We start from the raw sequence: 19143 nt of genomic DNA on the forward strand, positions 1-19143 counted from the left end.
TCAACAACAGTCAACAGTTCAGTGATCAGTCCGTCGTGATAGCGGCGAGACGAGAGTATTACTGATATGTCGAACTGAACTTCAAGGATTATATGCATGGCGAACCAATTAAATTTAATTTTCTAAACAAACTTCGTGCAGACTTGAGGCTTGGAGAGAGAAAAAAAAAACGGTGAGTGCGTGTGCTTGCGCATTTCAGTTGACAGATTAGTACAGAGAATATCGTATCTGAATCAGAATCTGTCAAGTGAAGTGTCTAGTATCAATGAAGGCTGGAAGGCTGTCGTTATTGCCAGACATGTCTGTCAATAACTTTGAACGAATGTAAAAGATTGGGGGGCGTTAGGTGCTGCTCTGTTAGACCGATATCTAGTGTTATCTGTGCTAGCAATTGCTCAGAAAATTCGCACTGATTGCTTTGACTTTTATATAAGTTTGGTCGTCACAAACAATGCCTGGGCCTGGATACTGCCACCTCGAATGATAAAACATGATACTGGATAATGACAAATTAATGAAAGAAAAATAGTAAGAAGAAGAACTGTGGTAAATAAACAAATAAATAAATAAGCTTTAAAAAATATAAAGGATTTTTTTTTAATAGTAAGAAAACAATTAATAAAAGTTTTCAAAAAAAAAAAAATTAAAATATTGAAAGTTAACCCCGTTGGGATTTGAACTCAGGATGACGTGCACATATTTGCAGTCCTGATAACCCAATTTTTATGGTCTCATTGTTGTAATGGGAATCTCAAATAATGACGTAAAATATTGTCCATTACAATACAACAATGTTAAACAAGGCCCATACTTATGTTTGGATGTCAGACTTACATTTGCATATTATATGTACACATCGACTAGGACTTCCTATCAAGAGTCAAACAATTATTATGCTACAGATCCACCCAATTTGTGGAAATTTTGATCATGTCCATTCAGAACGAATTTTTGAAAATATGAATTATGCCACTTCTGTTTTGTTATTTTTAAAATGTAAATTGCTCATTAACAGAAAAAAAAAAGAAGGCATACAGATGTTTTCCTTTTTATGGTTTTATAGTTTTAATAGCACTTAAGAAAATGCTGGAGCAATATCTAGTGTTACAGCAGAAGTTGCTCAATCAGAGCGATAACTAGTGTTGCGTTAGGTAGCGCTTTAATATCTAGTGTTGTTGAGGGCGTCTGTTGAGAGTATTTTTCTTCTTTTCAACAGCTTCTTTGTCTTGATAAGTGACCCTACTTTTTTTTGTTGTTAATCTCCAACCATATTCTTTTCTTGACCAGCCTATTGGTAAAGTGAAGAAAATGAATTTTGTCTACAAATTCAAATAGGGTCTATAATTTGTCAGCATTGTAATACTCTGAGACTGGAGTGTGCTTTTAACTTTTTCCCTTTATTTGCATCAACTGAGGGTCTTTGAGGTTGTAGTAATCTCTAGATGCTGCCAGAGCCCGGTAGTTCTGGCTTTAATTTTATAACTTACTTTTAGTCAAGGTGTAAAGTTGAATATGAAACAACAGGCTTTATATAGTCCAGGTTGAGGGAGAGTGGAAGGAGGAATGGACATCATTGCTAGGATCACGACTAGAGATCCCTACAGCCTACAGGGTTGAAACGCTTGAGTGGCGGAAGCATTTGGAATATCTTCCTGATTTAACATTGCTTTATGGTCTATCTATAATTTGCCATAGTTTTATAGTAAGTATAATTTCAGTTTAGAGTATACATATGGAACACATATGAACAGTTAGTAAATATATGCAGATGCTCACAAAAAATAAAATTTTATTTATCAAAAGGACAGAAAGTGGACAGGTACAATTAATATTATAATCAGATAAATTTTGTGTCCACAATTTGGGTCTTTAGTTTATTTGGGACTCTCGGGCACAACTGGTAGCTAACCAAAACGGCCACATAACTTTTGCTTGATTGGAAATATAAAACCATGAAAATAATTAAAACCCATTGTTTTAGTGGCTCGATAGAGATCATTTAAGGGGCAGCATGGCTCTGTGGTACTGTCTTTGCTTCGTACCCGAAAGGTACCAAGTTCGATCACCCGCTGCTGCGCTGTGTGGTCTTAAGCAAGTCACCTCGCCCTAGCTCAATTTGCGGTGCTACACTGCGGCTGATGCCTGGGTTATTCCAGTCTCCCCTTGGAATAGACCCTAGAGACAAATTTCCCCTATGGAGTGAATAAAGGGAATTTTATTGATTTAATTAAATTTTATTTAATTTCTTTCTTTCTTTGGATAAATAAAACTTAATTCCAGGTGATCAGCTACATTTATTAGTATTGAAAGTGTCAGATGCATATGGGATTATTTTCAGAATTTGAATTTGAAATGATCAATGATGAAATTTTAGGTTTTTGAAATGCAAATAACCCACTTCATCTCATCAGTAAAACTGTGTAGAATTTAACTCAAATGTTATAGTTTGGGTTTTAGATTCAATTTCCATCATCTTGTTCAACCGGATGTAATGCTGATTTCAGGTAGTTGGTGACATTTGGGTTTATCAGATGTGTAAATCAGTGTACATTGGCTGATATAAAATTGTACATATGCTGACTACTACTAAATTTAATTGATTTGAAAATAAATTTCAGGACACAAGAATGGGTTCAGTACAAGAACAAGAGATATCTGAAGGATCTTTTACAAACGACAGAGGATACAAGATTTTCTGTAAATATTGGAGCAAGCATAAGTTCAACCCAGGCTCTGGCCACAAACCAAAGTATGAATGTGTTTTTTAAAAATATAAAATTTGTAATCATTGTCAAAGTGGATCTGTTTTGGTTTTATTTTCTCCTGCAGCCCGGACAGTAGCATCACAGTCAGGAGGTCACATGGTGGATTCTTTATCCTGCTATATCTGTTTTTCTTGGCTGCTTTCTGCCTTTGTCTTGAAATGGGATTACTTGGTTTTGTTCTGGCCCTTACCAGAGTCCTTAGCTGGAGGAAAACGGTCAAATGTATTGGGTTAGTTTTAGGTAATGATATTTTTTTCCTTGTAAATCATCCCTGTTATTTACTGATAATTATATATTTTGTTTTGTATCTTGTAAACGTGTATTCTTATAATTGGGATTCTTTGATGGGGTCTGGATGAGACTTTTAGGTAATCTCAAGTACATTGTTGGTATGCTCTTGGAATCTACAACTGTTCCCTATTTGAACCAATTCCCTTTTGTCATACTTTTTCTTGGGTTCTCTAATTGATTTAATTCTAGAATCTTTTTGCTTATTCCATTTTCTTTCTTTTTACTGGCGGTGATATGATCTAAATGTGCCGTAAAACCTTAAAAACAAACAAAACAAGGGGCGGTAGAAAATCCTAGTTTGAGGACCACAGTTTTAAGTCTTGATGCTCCTCCTTGTTTGACTGGCAGGGGGAGAGAATTCTGGTCCAGGTTTGGGAAAATAGTATCGCTGACATGTTTCATTTTTTTTTCTTAGAATAATAATAATAATAATACACATTTATATAGCGCTCATTCTCGTGTAAAACACAAGCTCTGGGCACTTTACAATATAAATATCAATTTTAAGTGAAAAAAAAAAAAAAATAACAACAATAATAATTCATAGCCAAATGAAGGATTCATATAGAGTCAAGAAAAACAAATACAGTTAAAATGTGTCTTGAGATTCTTTTTAAAAGTAGGTAAAGACTTGCACTCCCTCAGACCACGTGGTAGTCCATTCCAAATCTTGGGGCCGAAACAAGCAAACGATCTATCACCAAATTTTGTTCTTGATCTTTTTTCCGAAATTTTCGTTTGGTCATTACATGATCTTAGAGTGTAATTTTCAAATTTACACATGACCACGTGATCTGTGAGATATGCCGGTACTATACCAGCCAAACACTTATAAACAAGACACGCTGCTTTGTAATATGTGCGCTTTTCAATGGGCAACCAGTGGAGAGAGGCCAACAAAAGGGTTGCATGATCAAATTTTTTTTTGCCAAAAACTAATCTTGCTGCACTGTTTTGCAGTCGTTGTAATTGTTTAATAGAAGCCTGAGGCAAGTTGACAAGCAGCGAGTTACAATAATCTAGTTTCGAAAAAATGAGGGAAACAACTGTTTTACATGTTCCAATTGCAATATACTGACGGATCGAACTGATTTTCTTCAATTGAAAGTATAAAGATTTACAGAGAGCAGAAATGTGAGCTGACATTCTCATTTCTGAATCAAAATAGACACCCAAATTTTTCACAGTCTGTGAAACTTTGATCTTTTCACCCCCAATCAACACCTCAAGACCATCATTCACCTTCAACTGCCCTCTATTTCCCACAATCATCACTTCTGTTTTTGACTCATTCATTTTCAACTTGTTTGCATCCATCCACTCTTTCACATCCGTCACACATTCTTCAACACGTTTCACAATATTTTCGAGATTTTTAGTTTTATCAGTAGCATAAAGTTGCGTATCATCTGCATAGAGATGATAGCGCAGCCCATGACCAGTGATGACATTAGATAATGGAGAAGTATACAAAACAAAAAGAATTGGACCCAAAACAGAGCCTTGAGGAACACCAAAAGACAATGTATGTTGACGAGAAAGTTTATCTAAAATCATAACCTGTTGCTTTCTGCCATCTAAATAAGATTCAAACCACTGTAAGACAGTCCCAGACAAGCCAAAAGTTATATTAAGTCGTTTAATGAGAATACCGTAATCAATAGTATCAAACGCCGCCGAAAGGTCTAACAATGTCAGAAGAGAAACAGAACCTTTATCTAAAACATCAAGCAAATCACTCGCAACACAGCACAGAGCAGTTTCTGTGCTGTGTTAAGAACGATAAGCTGACTGAAATTTTTCCCATAGATTGTTTTCATGGAGATGTTGTGAAAGACGTCTGAGTACAACTTTTTCAAGGATTTTAGAAAGAAATGGCAGATTTGAGACGGGACGGTAGTTACTAAGAACCTGTAAATGTTGGTTCTCTAAGGATCTAAACGACTGAGTTGGGTTATATGGGGTGATTGTGTCTTGAATATAGGCTGGGGATCGTGAATTCAGTGCATTGTAATTTAAGAGGGCAATTTTGTAGTCTATTCTAGCTCAAACAGGGTGGCAATATAATGATCTAAACACTGATCAAAATTTTTTTTTTTTTTAAAAGAAGAACCAATCTGGCTGCATTTTTCTGAATTTTTTGAAGCCTTTCAATTTCCAGGTCATGTTCAATTTTAAAATTAAATGGTATTTTACTTAGAAATTGGTTTGTGTTTAAATTACGCCTGTATTTCTTAATCTCTAATAATTTGTGATGTGCCTTTTATCTCCTCAGAGCTTTACTCTTCATCGCCCATGGAGTATGTGAACATTGTTTATCTTACACAGAACTGGCAGAGCTGTTGACAGAGAAAGGCTTCTATGTTTTTTCTCATGATCACCGTAAGTGGTTACAATTAATAATTGTATGAAAGGTTGCAGTTCAGTTATAAATAGTACAAATTTTTATAACTAAAATAGGTTAACAGTTTCATGGATGTAATAAAAAATACTTGCCATAGATAAGCATAATACAGGGATACACAGCAATACACATTGCTTTGAATATCATCAGTCAGTACGTGTATAAAGAAACAAAGATGGAAACTGTTCGGACACGTGCTCCGGCGAGATGAAAATATTCCAGCACAAACCTCAATGGATGATTACTTCAAACAAGGAGCCAAATACTTGGGGCGTATACCAACTTCACTTCCTGCAACATTGAAGCAAGATCTCAAAAAATATCAAATACATTTAGAAACAACAACTGAAGAACTGATTTCAACAACACAAGGAAACATCCAACTGCCTCAGCACCTGAACACACATGATGACATTCTGAAGCTAAGAATACTTGCACTAGACAGAGATTTATGGAGGCAGGTTACTAACTGGATAATAGAAACAGACTGACAAACTTGAAGTGACGCACACATTCACAGCAAGCATCCATAGAGACTGCACAGCCATATTTATTATTGAATATCACCAGAAGTCATAGTTTCTTAACTCTCTTGATAATATGCCTTTTATTTTATGTTGATGATGATCACTCCCTTTTTTTTACTATTTTCTCTGATGGTAATACTGTTTTTTTTTTACTGAGACAAAATCATCTGCAACTCAGTTGGTCGGAAAATTTCTCTATTTTAAAACCCAAATTAAAAAGATAACACCTTTTATTGACAAGGGTACCCTGAAAAGTCTTGATGAGGCTCTTGTGTTTTCAAAATTGTAATAGATACGAAATTGACAAAGATATCAAAGCAAAGCTTAGTTTCTGTCCTCTCCTTCTATCTTTTAAAATTTCAGCAAAGTTACCATTCCAATCCACATTGAGCTGCCAACGATGCACCAGTTATTGCATTGTGTTGAAGAGGAACTAATGTGATACACTTCAACATCTTTGAGTCACCTCCACCTGCACCTCACCATCACCGTTAAAAATTTTCTTTTGAGGTGTCTCTTACGTCTTTAGAAAAGGAAAAAAGTCCCTTGGACCTAAATCAGAACTGTAAGGGGGAGTGTTCTGTGACTTCAAGAAAACTTCCTCTTTCAATGTAATCATGCGTTTATATGAGCATTCTCAATATCCAATGGGGACATACCTTTCTGTAACTCATAATTTCTCAAACCATATATCAATCTCTTCCCTTTCATATTCCAAGCCTTTGTGAAATGTCAGATTGTTTTATCCAGCGATAAGCTCAATTAAGTTCATCAGTTTCTTTGGTTGAGTTGCTGCAGTTGATGCAATATGTGGACCACCACTGCATGCCTGCTCATGAATGTTGGTGGAGATAGCATCAGTTCCAGTAAAGCATATAACCCACCTTTGAACTGTTCAAATACTTGTGAGACACCATAAATACGTATCAGCCATTTATGAATGTCTACGGGTACACGTCTCTCTGCAGTAAATAACTCAGTCACAGCACCCTGTTTATTGCATTATTTTTGTGTGTTTTCTTCGACTGACATGTTGGAGTAGGGGTTCTTTCAAATAATACAGATTGAAATCAAGAAATAGCAGTTAAACAAAATTTGGCGACCTAATAGAATAAATGATGTACATTTTGATGTATAGTTTATACTGGCATCGAGACTTTTCAGGCAAGCCTATTACTTTTAAAACTTAATCTTTTATCAAACAACATTGGATGACCTGTAGTTACCCCAATCATAATTTTTTCTGCCAGAGGGTCATGGACAGAGTGAAGGGTGTCGCATTTACATTGCAGATTTGCGACATTACACTGCTGATGTGTTCAAACACATTGACTCCGTAAAGAAGGAGTATCCTGATCTACCTGTGTTTATTCTTGGTCATTCCATGGTATGCATGATTGTTTATTGTTCATGCAGTCAAATACGTTTTATTGGTTTAAAAGTAATTAAATGAGAATTCTTAAATATGAGAGAATTTAGCTTGCTAGTTAAAATTTATGTACTTCCCCCCCCCCCCCCCCCCCCCCCCCCCGAAGGGTGTTAAAATCTTAGACAAACAAATAATGGGAACTAGTTTCAATCAACGATAGAGTGGTATTTTTTTAAATTTTTTTTTGCATTGTCCACCAGCAATGATTTGGTAACTGCCTGATTGATATGGCAGAAAATATTTTGCGATAGACTAGCTTCCCATCCAAAAGGTGCAAGCAATTGTTACTGTCCATTAAACATTACAGAAACCATAATGAACCTTCAGTTCTAATGATAAGGCCCAATCTTGTTTCATGTATTACATGACATAATACTGTCTTGTTATTATTATCATTATTTGTATCTGATTTTCACTTGACGTCTACATTTATTTCTGTTTGAAACCATTTTGTTTTGTGTTACTCCTACCTGTTGAAGAGGGGAGGGATTGGGATGAGTTTATTACGTGTGGAAATGGGAATATCGTGTATATGTATACATTGTACAGTGTAGTGTTATCATTGACATGTATGTGGTGTATGATGGAGTTACCCTGGATTGTTTGTGTTGGATAGGTGTAAGTTTGTGTTAATTGTTCTCAAAGTTGATGTTGGTCATGGGGTGGGTCACATTCTTTGTGATCTGTTTAAAATAATTGAAATGTTTCTTCGTTTTCTCCTGCCATCTGTCTTTTATTGTGTAAGACTCACAGACTCACTCTGTTCATTCAGAATTTTTTGAGTAGTACAATTCAACATGTATTCCTCGTCCTTGCTCTTAAATATTTAAGAGGAGGAATACATGTTGGATTGTCAATCGTCTTTCTGTTAAGTATTGTTAGTTATGTATTCTTTTGGATATATTCTGTAAACATTTTAGTGTATTCATCTTGGTGGCATCCTGAGCTATTGTCTGGATGAGTTTGGTGATCTCAATCTAATTACACTGATAGTGTGCTCTTGGAATTTACATCTGTTCCCTATTTGAACCAGTCCCCTTTAACTTTCTTTTTCTTGGGTACCTTTACTTGTAATTCTAGAATTGTTTTTACTATCCCATATTCTTCCATTTTTCTGGTGCTGAAATGACCTAAATGTGTCGCAAGCGCTGTAAAACCCTTATAAACAAAACAAACATTAGTTTATTGTAAAAGCAATAATATGGAACATCAATATCAACATCAAAGACTCTATTTTAAGATTTTCTTTTTTAACTGATGGTAATGAGAGTACTTTGTTGATTAAACTAAATTCTGTATACCTTTAATTATTTTTTTTTTTCGTCCATAGGGTGGTGCAATCACAGTTCTTTCAGCCTTGGACAAACCTGATTATTTCAAAGGTGTTGGACTGATTGACCCTGTGGTCACACCTGATCCAGATTCTGCTGGACCCATCAGGGTTGGTATTTATTTAAATTTATCATAACTATTAGATAAACAATTCAAATTACACTTTGGCTAAATGTTTGCAAAATGTAAAAGCAATAAATATATATAATATGAATTTTGTATAAGATGCATTAAAAAATGTAATATAATGACATGTAAATAGCAAAATTTCAAATGGTTTTCTAATTCAATATTTTATTTGAAGTTTTCGCAACAAAAATTGGTACTGGGATAACAGCTGAATTTGTAGACAGTTGGGTTATATATTCTCTTGATTTTGATTTTATTTTATCTTTTAAGTTATTCATCATCACTGCTTCATCATCTTCTCAAACTAGCCATATTAACATTTTTCTGTTTGTCTGTCCCCTCAGTTATTTGTGGCTGCAAATTTTACCCTTGACCACAATTAACTGCAAATTCTATTTTACCCACAAAAAGTCGATATTTTGTCCGTCTTAAGACTATATTTTTTTTTCTTTTCTGGGTACTCTATATTAGATTTCAGTACTTAATTGCCACTCCCACCCCCTTCCCACTATTGAGTTTAATATGTGATAATGGATGAGTCAGCCACAAGCATGGGCTTAAATGTCGTAATAGTCTGATGCCACAAGGCACAGGCACTATTGATACGAAGACAGAATGTTTACAGAACAATAACCATTCCAACTCACATAACATTACAATCAGTGACATCTATAGATGTATCTATAGGATTTAAATGAAGCTGATATACTTGCCACTTTGCATTAGGTAACTTTTTAACCCGAAGTTCCATGGGAAGCAATAATGCTTAATAATATTCTGCCCATTAAATATTCTCTTAAAAGACCCCATTTTGATAAGTGATCTGACTAGTTTTCTTTGACAGAGTTGAAAAGTCGAAAGGTTCAAATTCGTACAAGCAATAATGTACCTAGCATATGAATAATGGTGCAAAATCAGTTTAACATCTTCAAAAATAGTCAAAGGAAAGGGATGTAGTATTCACAAGGTTTATAAAGAGGGAATTGAGTAGTTATTGGTATTTAATTTGACCAGGATGTTTTTTTTGTGAAGAAATTTTGGACGAAGTAGAAAATATAATGGAGAAGAAAAAGATAAAATAATGAATGATGGAGGGGGATAAGGAGAGAAGGAGGAGAAGAAAAAATGTTACCCCCTGCATGTCCCATCAGATAAATTTTGTTTAAAAAATCAGTTGAGGTAATTATATAAACACAAATGTGGGGACACTTGCATTGGACATTGACTATTTCTGATGTCAAACATCCATGGAAGGGCAATAATTCTTGAGTTATAGGTAGAAAGAAAATAAAATTGAAGCTGACACTAGCTTGTTTAAATGTAATTATTTTGCAATACATCTGTTTGTTTTTTTTAGCAACAGAATATTTATTGACATTGATAAATCCGGTAGTGGTTAGAGAAAAGGCAGCGTATTTAATTCAGAATCAAAATATACCAACATACAAAGACAATCACAATAACAGTGTCGTGAACATGAACAGTATAAGTGTGTAATTAAGAGCCATATAACAATATGAGTGCCTTCAATGACTTAGACATGTCACTCCTATATATTTTAACAAAAAAGGATTTATAGTATAGTATACTCAGAGTAATGGGAACCAAAATGATTGATAAAATAAACATGGATCAAAAGCTGGGTGAAGTAACTCATCATAAAGAAACTACAGAGTGCACGTCCGTAGCAACAGGTGTGGGAAAAGAAAGAAAAAAAGGTAAATAAAATAAGCTAGAGATTGATAAAACAAATCTGATCATTTAATGCTCTTGAATTAAGCCTGGATTGAGAAATTCTATTTTTTCCCCCATTTCATTAGATTTTCCTGGGGAAGATGGCTGCTCGTATTTGCCCTGGTATGCCAGTGTTGTGGATGAACATGCGGGACATGAGTCATGATAAGGAATATGTATGTTGTCGGTGATAGATGCAGCCTTTAAGTTAGAGTTGTTTTTTAAATGTAATTCGGGCTGTTTGTCAGACTGTCTGAGAATAATCTAGTTTATATGGAAAATAACAAAGAAAGCTTTACTTGTTTATTTAAGTCTCGCCTTTTTTCAATTTTATTTATTGATGTGACATGTACTTTAAATGGTCTAAAAAAAAAAGAAATGACAATATGCCAATGTTGGATTGAATTAAATATTTTTGTGTTCCTTTTTTTTTTTGTTTTTTGTATGTTTTTGTTTGATTTTTTTTCTTTTAAATTTCATTAAAAGAAATTAAAGTTTTAATAAACTGAAACGATATTGACTGAAAAGTTCTCCAGGTAGGAGTTTAGCTTAATTGCTTTAAAAAATAAACTCTTTTGTGGATTACTTTCAGTGCCAAAAACTTCGAGACGACCCTCTCAATTACCATGGAGGTCTTAAAGCCAAGTGAGTGATTTGATTTTTGTTTTTTGGGTTTTTTTTTTTTATAGAGAATTTTAGAGGGGTTTCTTAACTTTTTTCCCTAATTTTAGTCTATTTGATGATGTTAGTTTAGCTAGGGCAACAGCAGCTTCCACTTTCAAGGACTTTACTACAGCATCACAATCTACCCACTTTGTAAATTCTATTGCACCTGGAAACCTCCAGCCACAGCGAAATATTCAACCAGATGATCTGTATCTGCTTGACTGTACCAGCAATGAGTGTAAGTAGTGAAGGCACCAGATCCTTCTTCACAGAGTTGCTTCTGTTAAAACAGGTCCTGGATTGTTACCTGCCATCCAATGTCTCCTCTTATTAGGACAGACCCTTGGAAGCCTCTCTCAGTTCAGGAAAAGACGTGATCTCCCAAAGAAGCTTGTCTTTCCAAGTCTACTGTCATCTCTTTATTGCATTTCTTTCTATATAGCCAACAAGATTGTACATTGTCATTTATTTGAGATGGGTTACCCATATTCCTTCTCTATTTAGCAGTGATGATGATTTTCTGCAGATCCATGGGATTCTGGGATTTTCTTATAAATTTTCTGCTGATTTTGCCATGTCAAATATTGTCCTCTGTAAGAGCTCGGGTTGCTATGTGGTGGATCTGTGGATAAGCCACCATCGTGACTTTTACAAGTTGCATGACTTAAGATGATAATGTCATCAACTTAGACAGACTGGCGCCATGATAAATGTTCCTATTGGCTTGACTTTTGTAGAGCGCTTTGATCACATTGAGTAGGTATTGACTTGACTGAAGTAAAGCCTTCTTCTTTTGATGTCATCCAACTTTACAGCTTCTAGCATTCCTCTCATTCTTGCAGTGAAGGTTCTCTAACTTGTCTTGTGCTTTTCTTGATGTTTGATAGCTCTGCCAGTGATGGTAATCTGATGTTACTGTGTGGGGTTCCTGACCTCCCATAGCGGGCAAGGAATAACGTACTTTGTCTTCTACCCCCCTATATCTGTTTGCCAACTTGCTTTCTGTCTTTGTCTTGGAATGAGATTATTTGATTTTGTCCTGGCCTTGGCCGGATACCTTGGCTGGGAGGAAAACTGTCAAATGCATAGTTAAGACTTTTGGGAAATGATATTTTTTGTCTTGTAAATCATTTCTTTGTTAGACACTGTATTTGTTATATATATATAATTTGTAAACATTCGAGTGTGTTCCATATAGTGGGGACCTAGGCTTGTGTTTGGATTAGATTTTTAGGTGATCTCAAACTAAGAACACTGATAGTATTATCTTGGTATTTTCATATGTTCCCTATTTTAACCAATGTCTTATTTTCTTGGGTGTTTTCATTGTAATTCTAAAAAAAAATTACTATCTCATTTTCTTCCTTTTTACTGGCGCTGACAGTACCTAAATGTGTTGCAAGCACGGTAAAACCCTTAAAAACAAAAATTGAAAAAAAATATCTGATTTTAGATATTGGGCCATAGAAATGCTCAATTTAAATTGACTTTAAATTTGACTTTTTTGAAATTTTTGATGAAACCTCAGAGACTAATATCTTTTCTTCTTATCTGTCCTTTTGTTGACAGAACGGGTCTAAGCATTTTGAATGCTGTGAAAGAAATTGAATCTAAACTGGGAAGTATAAGGTGGCCATTTCTTGTCATTCATGGTAAACAGGACAAATTGGTGCCACCGAGAGGCTCCAAGATTTTGTATGAAAAAGCCTCTAGTCAGGATAAAACTTTGATAGTAAGTTTAGAGCAATTGAAGATTTTCATTGATGTAAATATACAAATTTTTAAATGTAATTTCGTGCATGTTAACATATATTATATTTATTATCTGATGTAGTATGGTTGGATAAAAAGACAAGGATTAAGTTTCTCTGAGTGGTCCTTGGGAAATGCTCTTTACTTACATTATATCTCACTGTACTCAGGCCCATGGAGCTGGAGTTTATCCTGGTTTCTATAGTGTGAAACAGATAATAGCAATTGCTTGCTATCTTTGGATAGGGCGCTAGTCTATCGCAAAGTACTTTCTGCCAGATCTAACAGAGTACATGTGTAAGTTCAATTGAGCTAAATATGATGTTACATGAAAAAGAAATGAATTCAGTAGGAGGTTTGTCCCATTTGTCCATGTTTGACTCACCCTCGTATTTTTATTATTATTATTATTATTATCATTATTATTATTATTATTATTATTATTATTATTATTATTATTATTATTATTATTATTATTATTATTGCTGTTGTTATTCTAAATTGAACAGGTGATGGATGACTGCTTTCATCAGCCACATAAAGAGTTAGAGCCTGTGAAGACAAAGACACTGGATACAATCCTTGATTGGTTTGACAAACATGCGAAATAGGTGGTGATATCTTCCAACAATTCTCACACATTTTGTAATTTACAGTTCTTAATATAACAACTTTTGAGCTGTTTTAACAAGATCAAATCTTGAACCAAAACAAGTTAAAAATAAACGATAATAAATATGAGATCTTGATATCTGGAAGGCCGAGTATCCTTAAACAGGCAAATAAATCAGCTATTACTCTCAGAAACAGTAAAATAGAATTTTCCAATCAAGCAAAAAACCTTGGCATCATCATTGATAAAGATCTTTCCATGACAAGCCATGCGATTATCACCATATAATCTATGTACATAGAAACGAAAAAAAATAAGCAAAATTCGGCATTTAATACCAAAGCATATAGCAGAACTTTTAATTAATTCCCTTGTTTTATCCAAATTGGACTATTGTAATTCCCTCTGGGCGAATTCAATTATGATTTTAATCTCTCCCCTGATAAATTTAACTTTCAGCAGATATCCTTTGTAAAGATTTTTATGTATTTCACAAGTATTTCAAAAAGATGCTTACGCAACCTTTTTATTTTATATTGGGGAAATACAAGATTTGCATCTCTGATGAGTTGGACATTGTAAGAATGATTTTTAAAAACTTTTGATAGTTTTTGATTAAGTGATACGCAATCTTTTCCTAAAAGGGAAATTTTACAAATTGGTATTTCTCTATTGATTTTACTAAGGAAATGTATGACTACGATAGGATGAATGTCTTTATTCGTGTTTGATTTTCATCTACTGACTAGGATGACTATCATTCCTTTGTTTTTATTGTGTGTTATACCAACTTCCGCACTTTTAGATAGCTATTATGTATTAACATAACACTGTACACAATGAGATTAGATAGTTATTATGTATTAACATAACAATGAGAAATATTTTTAACCCAGGGATATTATTTTTTAAATATTTTTTTTTACTTGAGTTGCATTTTAGTTTGTGAGTCTGTAAGTTTTAGATTTACAAAACTCTGTTTAATAATATATACTTGTATTTTCCTCTTTTTAATAAAGTATAATGTTCTTTTGATATTTTATTTATCTAATATGCCAAGTTAGCAGTTAAAGTAATGAACAAGTATTGCTCAAAATTAACATATTATTTATCCTATTTAATTCTGGAGCAAAAATATTCTTTTACTCGGAACAGGATTATAAAATTATCGTCAGTGTGTCATTGATCTTAATTGAAAAAAAAAGTCGATTATATTCATGTATTTTTAGTAATTTCATGATGGCTTACCTCAAAATGGACTTTTGGGCCATTTAAAGAGGACGAGGATTGGATTGTGATAATTGTCTTTTGATTGAACCCGCAGAACTTAATGAAACTTGCATTTGCTCTGTTGTTTCTTCGTCCTGGTGGGGATCCTGAGCCGAGAGGGAAGCAGTCAAATGTATAGATCCTTTTTCGGAGAGATAATATTTTTTTCCCTTTTAAATCATCTCTCTGTTAGGTACTGTTATAGTTTTGGTTTTGAATATTTTGTGTGTAGGGGAAGGTGGGGCTTAAAGTCTCGTTCTACATAATTTGCTTATTAGCCCTGAACCATACAAACATAACATCTTTTGCACAAATGACATCACAAGTACATCCATTTAGCTTGCTAAAACCAGAAACACTTTAATCAGACTTTGATTTTTTGGGCCAAAAAATTATATTGTATGAAAAGAATCAGAAAATGACTTTTTACTCCACAACAGGGTAAAAAGTCTCGCATCATGGGGTAAAAAGTCTCTGGAGCTGTAGTATTGGAGCTACATAATTTGGTTAGGAAAATTGTCCAGAAATGAGGTTTGAAATGACAGAATGTCTCCAGTTCTTTTAGTGCCACCAGATGAGGGAGGCGGTAGCTTGTAAATGACATCACTGATTGTGACTTCTGCTGCATCAAGATATTCAGGGAAGCTAAAAAGAAACAGAATTTTGTCTTTAGTCGGTTTCCTTTTTAAAAACATGGCATCAATTGTATTGTCCATCACATCCACACTTTCAACTTTTCCAATATAGTATCTGGTTGATTTTTTTGCTTTAAAGTGAGTCAAAAGATAATCTCCTTCTTCAATGTCTGTTATTGAAGGATTTTTCATAGTTTGGGACTCATCTCCGTCTGTGCTATAATCGTCATCACTATTGTCATCTAAAATCATTTGCCCCTCGTCCTCAGATTCTGAAGATTCTTCGACAATATTTTGCATGCGCATTTCTTTCTATCTGATGCCTGTGGTTCTGTGGCATCTTTCTCTGGTGTTGCAGTGTAAATTGTCGACTTTCCATCTTTTCTTTTCCTCTGTAAGTTTCTGGGTGGTGCTTTCCCAAAGGGTCGTATTGCTTCCGGTGACACCACAGTTCCTGTTGATGTGCAAGGAGATTCTGCTGATGTGCTCGGAAGTTGGTCCAGCTGAGCTGTGTTGGGTGCTTCTTCAGTTTCTTTTTGACCTTCATTGGGTGCTGTTTCAGTTTCTCTTTGAGCTTCAGTGGGTGCTTCTTCAGTTTCTGGGTTATTTGGAAATGGTCCGTCTGTTGTGAATGAAGGCAAATATCTGTCTTCAGGGATGATATGTCGGTCAAATGGTGAAATCCCAGTGCTCCGGAAACCTGATAAGATGTTTGCGGGGCTAAAGGCTTTTTCATAAGCATAATTTACCAGCTTTTTTTCAACAATCTGCTTTCTTGGTTTCTGGACAGTTGTGACTCCTGTTTCATCACAATTGAATATACGATTCGGTGTAAAACCCTTTTTTTCCACAACAGAACTGAGATTGTCATAAAATTGTTTGACATTTTCTTTATTAAAACAAGCCATTCTTTGCAGTGATGTGGGCTCAGGTGTACGCAATGAAAGCGAATTTGCCTGTCTCTTCATGAACAGTTCTGCCCAGTCTTTGCCAGCCGATTTATTTTCTTTCCATGAATTTGGCACAGCTGCCTCATTGGCATTTGCATATTCATATGCCAACTGACACATGTCTGTTATTGTTAGACCGTGAAATATTTTAGAAGCTTTAATTGTATAGTTGACAAGCTCTTGCTCTAGCTGATCGCTGAAAACTTTCCTCAGTGTTGTATATCCAAAGCTGGCGTTGTCCAGACTCCCACCGCTTCGTTTGACTGCCACATATCTGCCAAGAGTTTTATAGTTTAAACCAAACTCTCTCGCAGTTGGTTTTATTGTAGCATTATTGTCAATAACCACTCGGACAGCTTCAAGCATTGTTTCTCTTGAAAATGTCCCCCTATTTGTATGTTTCTTATAATGTCTCATTTTGATTGCTTTAGGCTCTTTAGGGAAGTCAATCTGAAATTATAAAAATCAAAAGCATTCATTAGAATCTAGGAATAACTTGTCATGGATTTAGATCTAGCTCTTTTGTTTAAATGATAGAGTTAAAAGCAGAAACAAACATGTGGGGCTTAAAGTCTCGCTCATTTTCAAGTATGGGGCAAAAAGTCGCGCTCTCTCAGTAGAGAGACTTTTTGCCCCAACATAAAAAATAATCTTTAAGCGTGTACCACGCAAAAAATAGTTTACTTTCTTTGAAAACAAGTGAATTTCTTCTTGCACAAGAAACTAATGGATGTGTATGCACAGAAAAACCCAAAACAAGACAACACAGCAACCCAAAATAAGAACTTGAATCAAGAATGACGAAAGTTAGATCAGAACACTGATTTCCTTTGCGTGGCTGTAACAAGAAAAATAATGGGAGTTATCTCCCCTTGTTTTATGTGGAAAGAAGGAATGCCCCAAGCTACGAAACAATGCAACTGTTGGTAGCTTTGGTTGCCTAGCTTACCCTGCATGGCTTTCGAGACTTTTTAGCCACGAGACTTTAAGTCCCACCTTCCCCTACTTTGTGAGCATTTGAGTGTATTTTTCATAGAGGGATCCTTTGCTTGTGCCTGGATGATACTTTTATATACTGTCAAAATAGGCAGATTGATTTATTGGTCATGGAATCTTTCTGCTCCCTATTTGTCTTACTTTTTCTTTAGTGCCTTTACTTCAGATCTAGAACCTTTCCCTCATCTTATTTTTTGCTGGCGCTGAAATGGCCCATAAGTGTTGCAAGTGCCGTAAAACCCATAAACACAAACAATCGCTTGTCATATCTGAAATAATTTTGCTTTTATACCACTCTATCAAATGCTTTTATGTTTTATTCAATGTTATCTTATTATTGCTAGTGTTATTTTTCGTTTGGAAAAAGAATCGATATACAGTGCAACCCCGATGTAACGACATCCGTCATAGCGAAATTCCCTGTATAACGACATGGTACTCAGGTCCCATTTTATTTTTCTATATATCATAAGTAATAAAAAACCCTCTATAGCGACGTACATTTCAGCAAAACCCCTGTATAACGACATTTCTGGTCCGACAAACCTTGAAGGTGTTTGTCTACCATGAAATTGTTCGTAACTATTACAAGTGGTATCTTCCTTTATATGTATGTTGTCTAATCGTAATAAGCCCAGAGCTAGTTCTTATTGTAGCCAATGAAAACGCTTCTTTTTCAGCCAATCAATAGTCACATTTGTACAACACCGCAGCCAATCAGAAGACTCGCCTTTCACCCAATGAATGCCTGTGACAGGTCAACACTGGACTGTTTATAAATCTTTTTCCACTCTCCATTCATTGCCGGTCCCAAGCCCGGATAAACTACAGAGGGAAAATGAAAAAGTATACATTCACTACACAAGACCCAAAACACCTCCTGATATACACACATAGGAAACTTCTCTGTAATGTTAATCCCTTTATAACGACACGTTTTCCCGGTCCCGACGATGTCGTTATATCGAGGTTGCACTGTATATGAATTATATTTTGCCATTCTACCTCATAATATATTTGATCTTTTCAGCTTTTATATAGTTAGAGAATATCCAATGCAATATGAATATTTGAAAGATAATTTTTTATTTTTATGTTACCGTATCTAAGGTTTTAAAATTTTCTTTTCATATTTTTATTTTTATTATTTAGGTCGAAATTAATATTGTCTGATTAAAAAAGGATACCAGATTTATCGCTGTTACTGTGTCAACTGCCATGTGATTATTTCAAGAATCTCCTTTAATTCCAGGTTTTCTTCCATATGTGTGTGCTTGTCCGTTTTGTGCATGTATGCGAGTGCATGAGCGCAAATGCACAAGTCTTGCCACTAAAGCCTTCAAGGATATATTTGTAAACTCGATAAATTGATAATGTTGCTTTTTATAAGACTGGCTTTGATCTAACTTTTTTCTTGATTGCATAATAAAGTTTATATTTCCATTCCAAAAATTCATTTTTGCAAATTTCTTTCCCTTAAAAGATGGGGCAGGTCCTTTATGTTGTCTATTTTCATCCCTATTTCAATACTCTCTTTGAATGGTCTCCTGACCTACCATGGTGAGTGAAGAGTGGAGAGGTTACTTTTGATGTCTCTTGGTCTCTGTCTTTGTTTTGTCCTGGCAGGGATCTTAAGCTGAGAGTGAGAGGG

General features: G+C 34.9%; 1 protein-coding gene across 5 annotated transcripts; it reads left to right on the forward strand.

Annotated features, from left to right (window-relative positions):
* LOC144974906 (monoglyceride lipase-like) lies at positions 1 to 18935 on the forward strand. 5 transcript variants are annotated; one of them, XM_078918382.1, is made up of 10 exons: positions 1 to 172; positions 2619 to 2749; positions 5332 to 5438; positions 7238 to 7374; positions 8747 to 8857; positions 10698 to 10787; positions 11204 to 11256; positions 12847 to 13009; positions 13539 to 13640; positions 18745 to 18935. In XM_078918382.1, the coding sequence occupies exons 2-9, from the start codon at positions 2628 to 2630 to the stop codon at positions 13638 to 13640; spliced, it is 885 nt and encodes a 294-aa protein (XP_078774508.1). In that variant the 5' UTR covers positions 1 to 172; positions 2619 to 2627; the 3' UTR covers positions 18745 to 18935. The 5 variants fall into 5 exon arrangements, with proteins under 5 accessions (XP_078774508.1, XP_078774505.1, XP_078774510.1 ...); XM_078918379.1 differs by lacking the exon at positions 18745 to 18935 and having other exon boundaries at positions 13539 to 17984; XM_078918380.1 differs by lacking the exons at positions 1 to 172; positions 18745 to 18935 and adding an exon at positions 389 to 528 and having other exon boundaries at positions 13539 to 17984.
* The last annotated feature ends 208 nt before the right edge of the window (positions 18936 to 19143 follow it).

The sequence above is a fragment of the Berghia stephanieae genome, chromosome 6, assembly GCF_034508935.2.
Source record: "Berghia stephanieae isolate SIO BIC M18660-M18661 chromosome 6, UCSD_Bste_1.3, whole genome shotgun sequence".
NCBI lineage: Eukaryota > Metazoa > Mollusca > Gastropoda > Nudibranchia > Aeolidiidae > Berghia > Berghia stephanieae.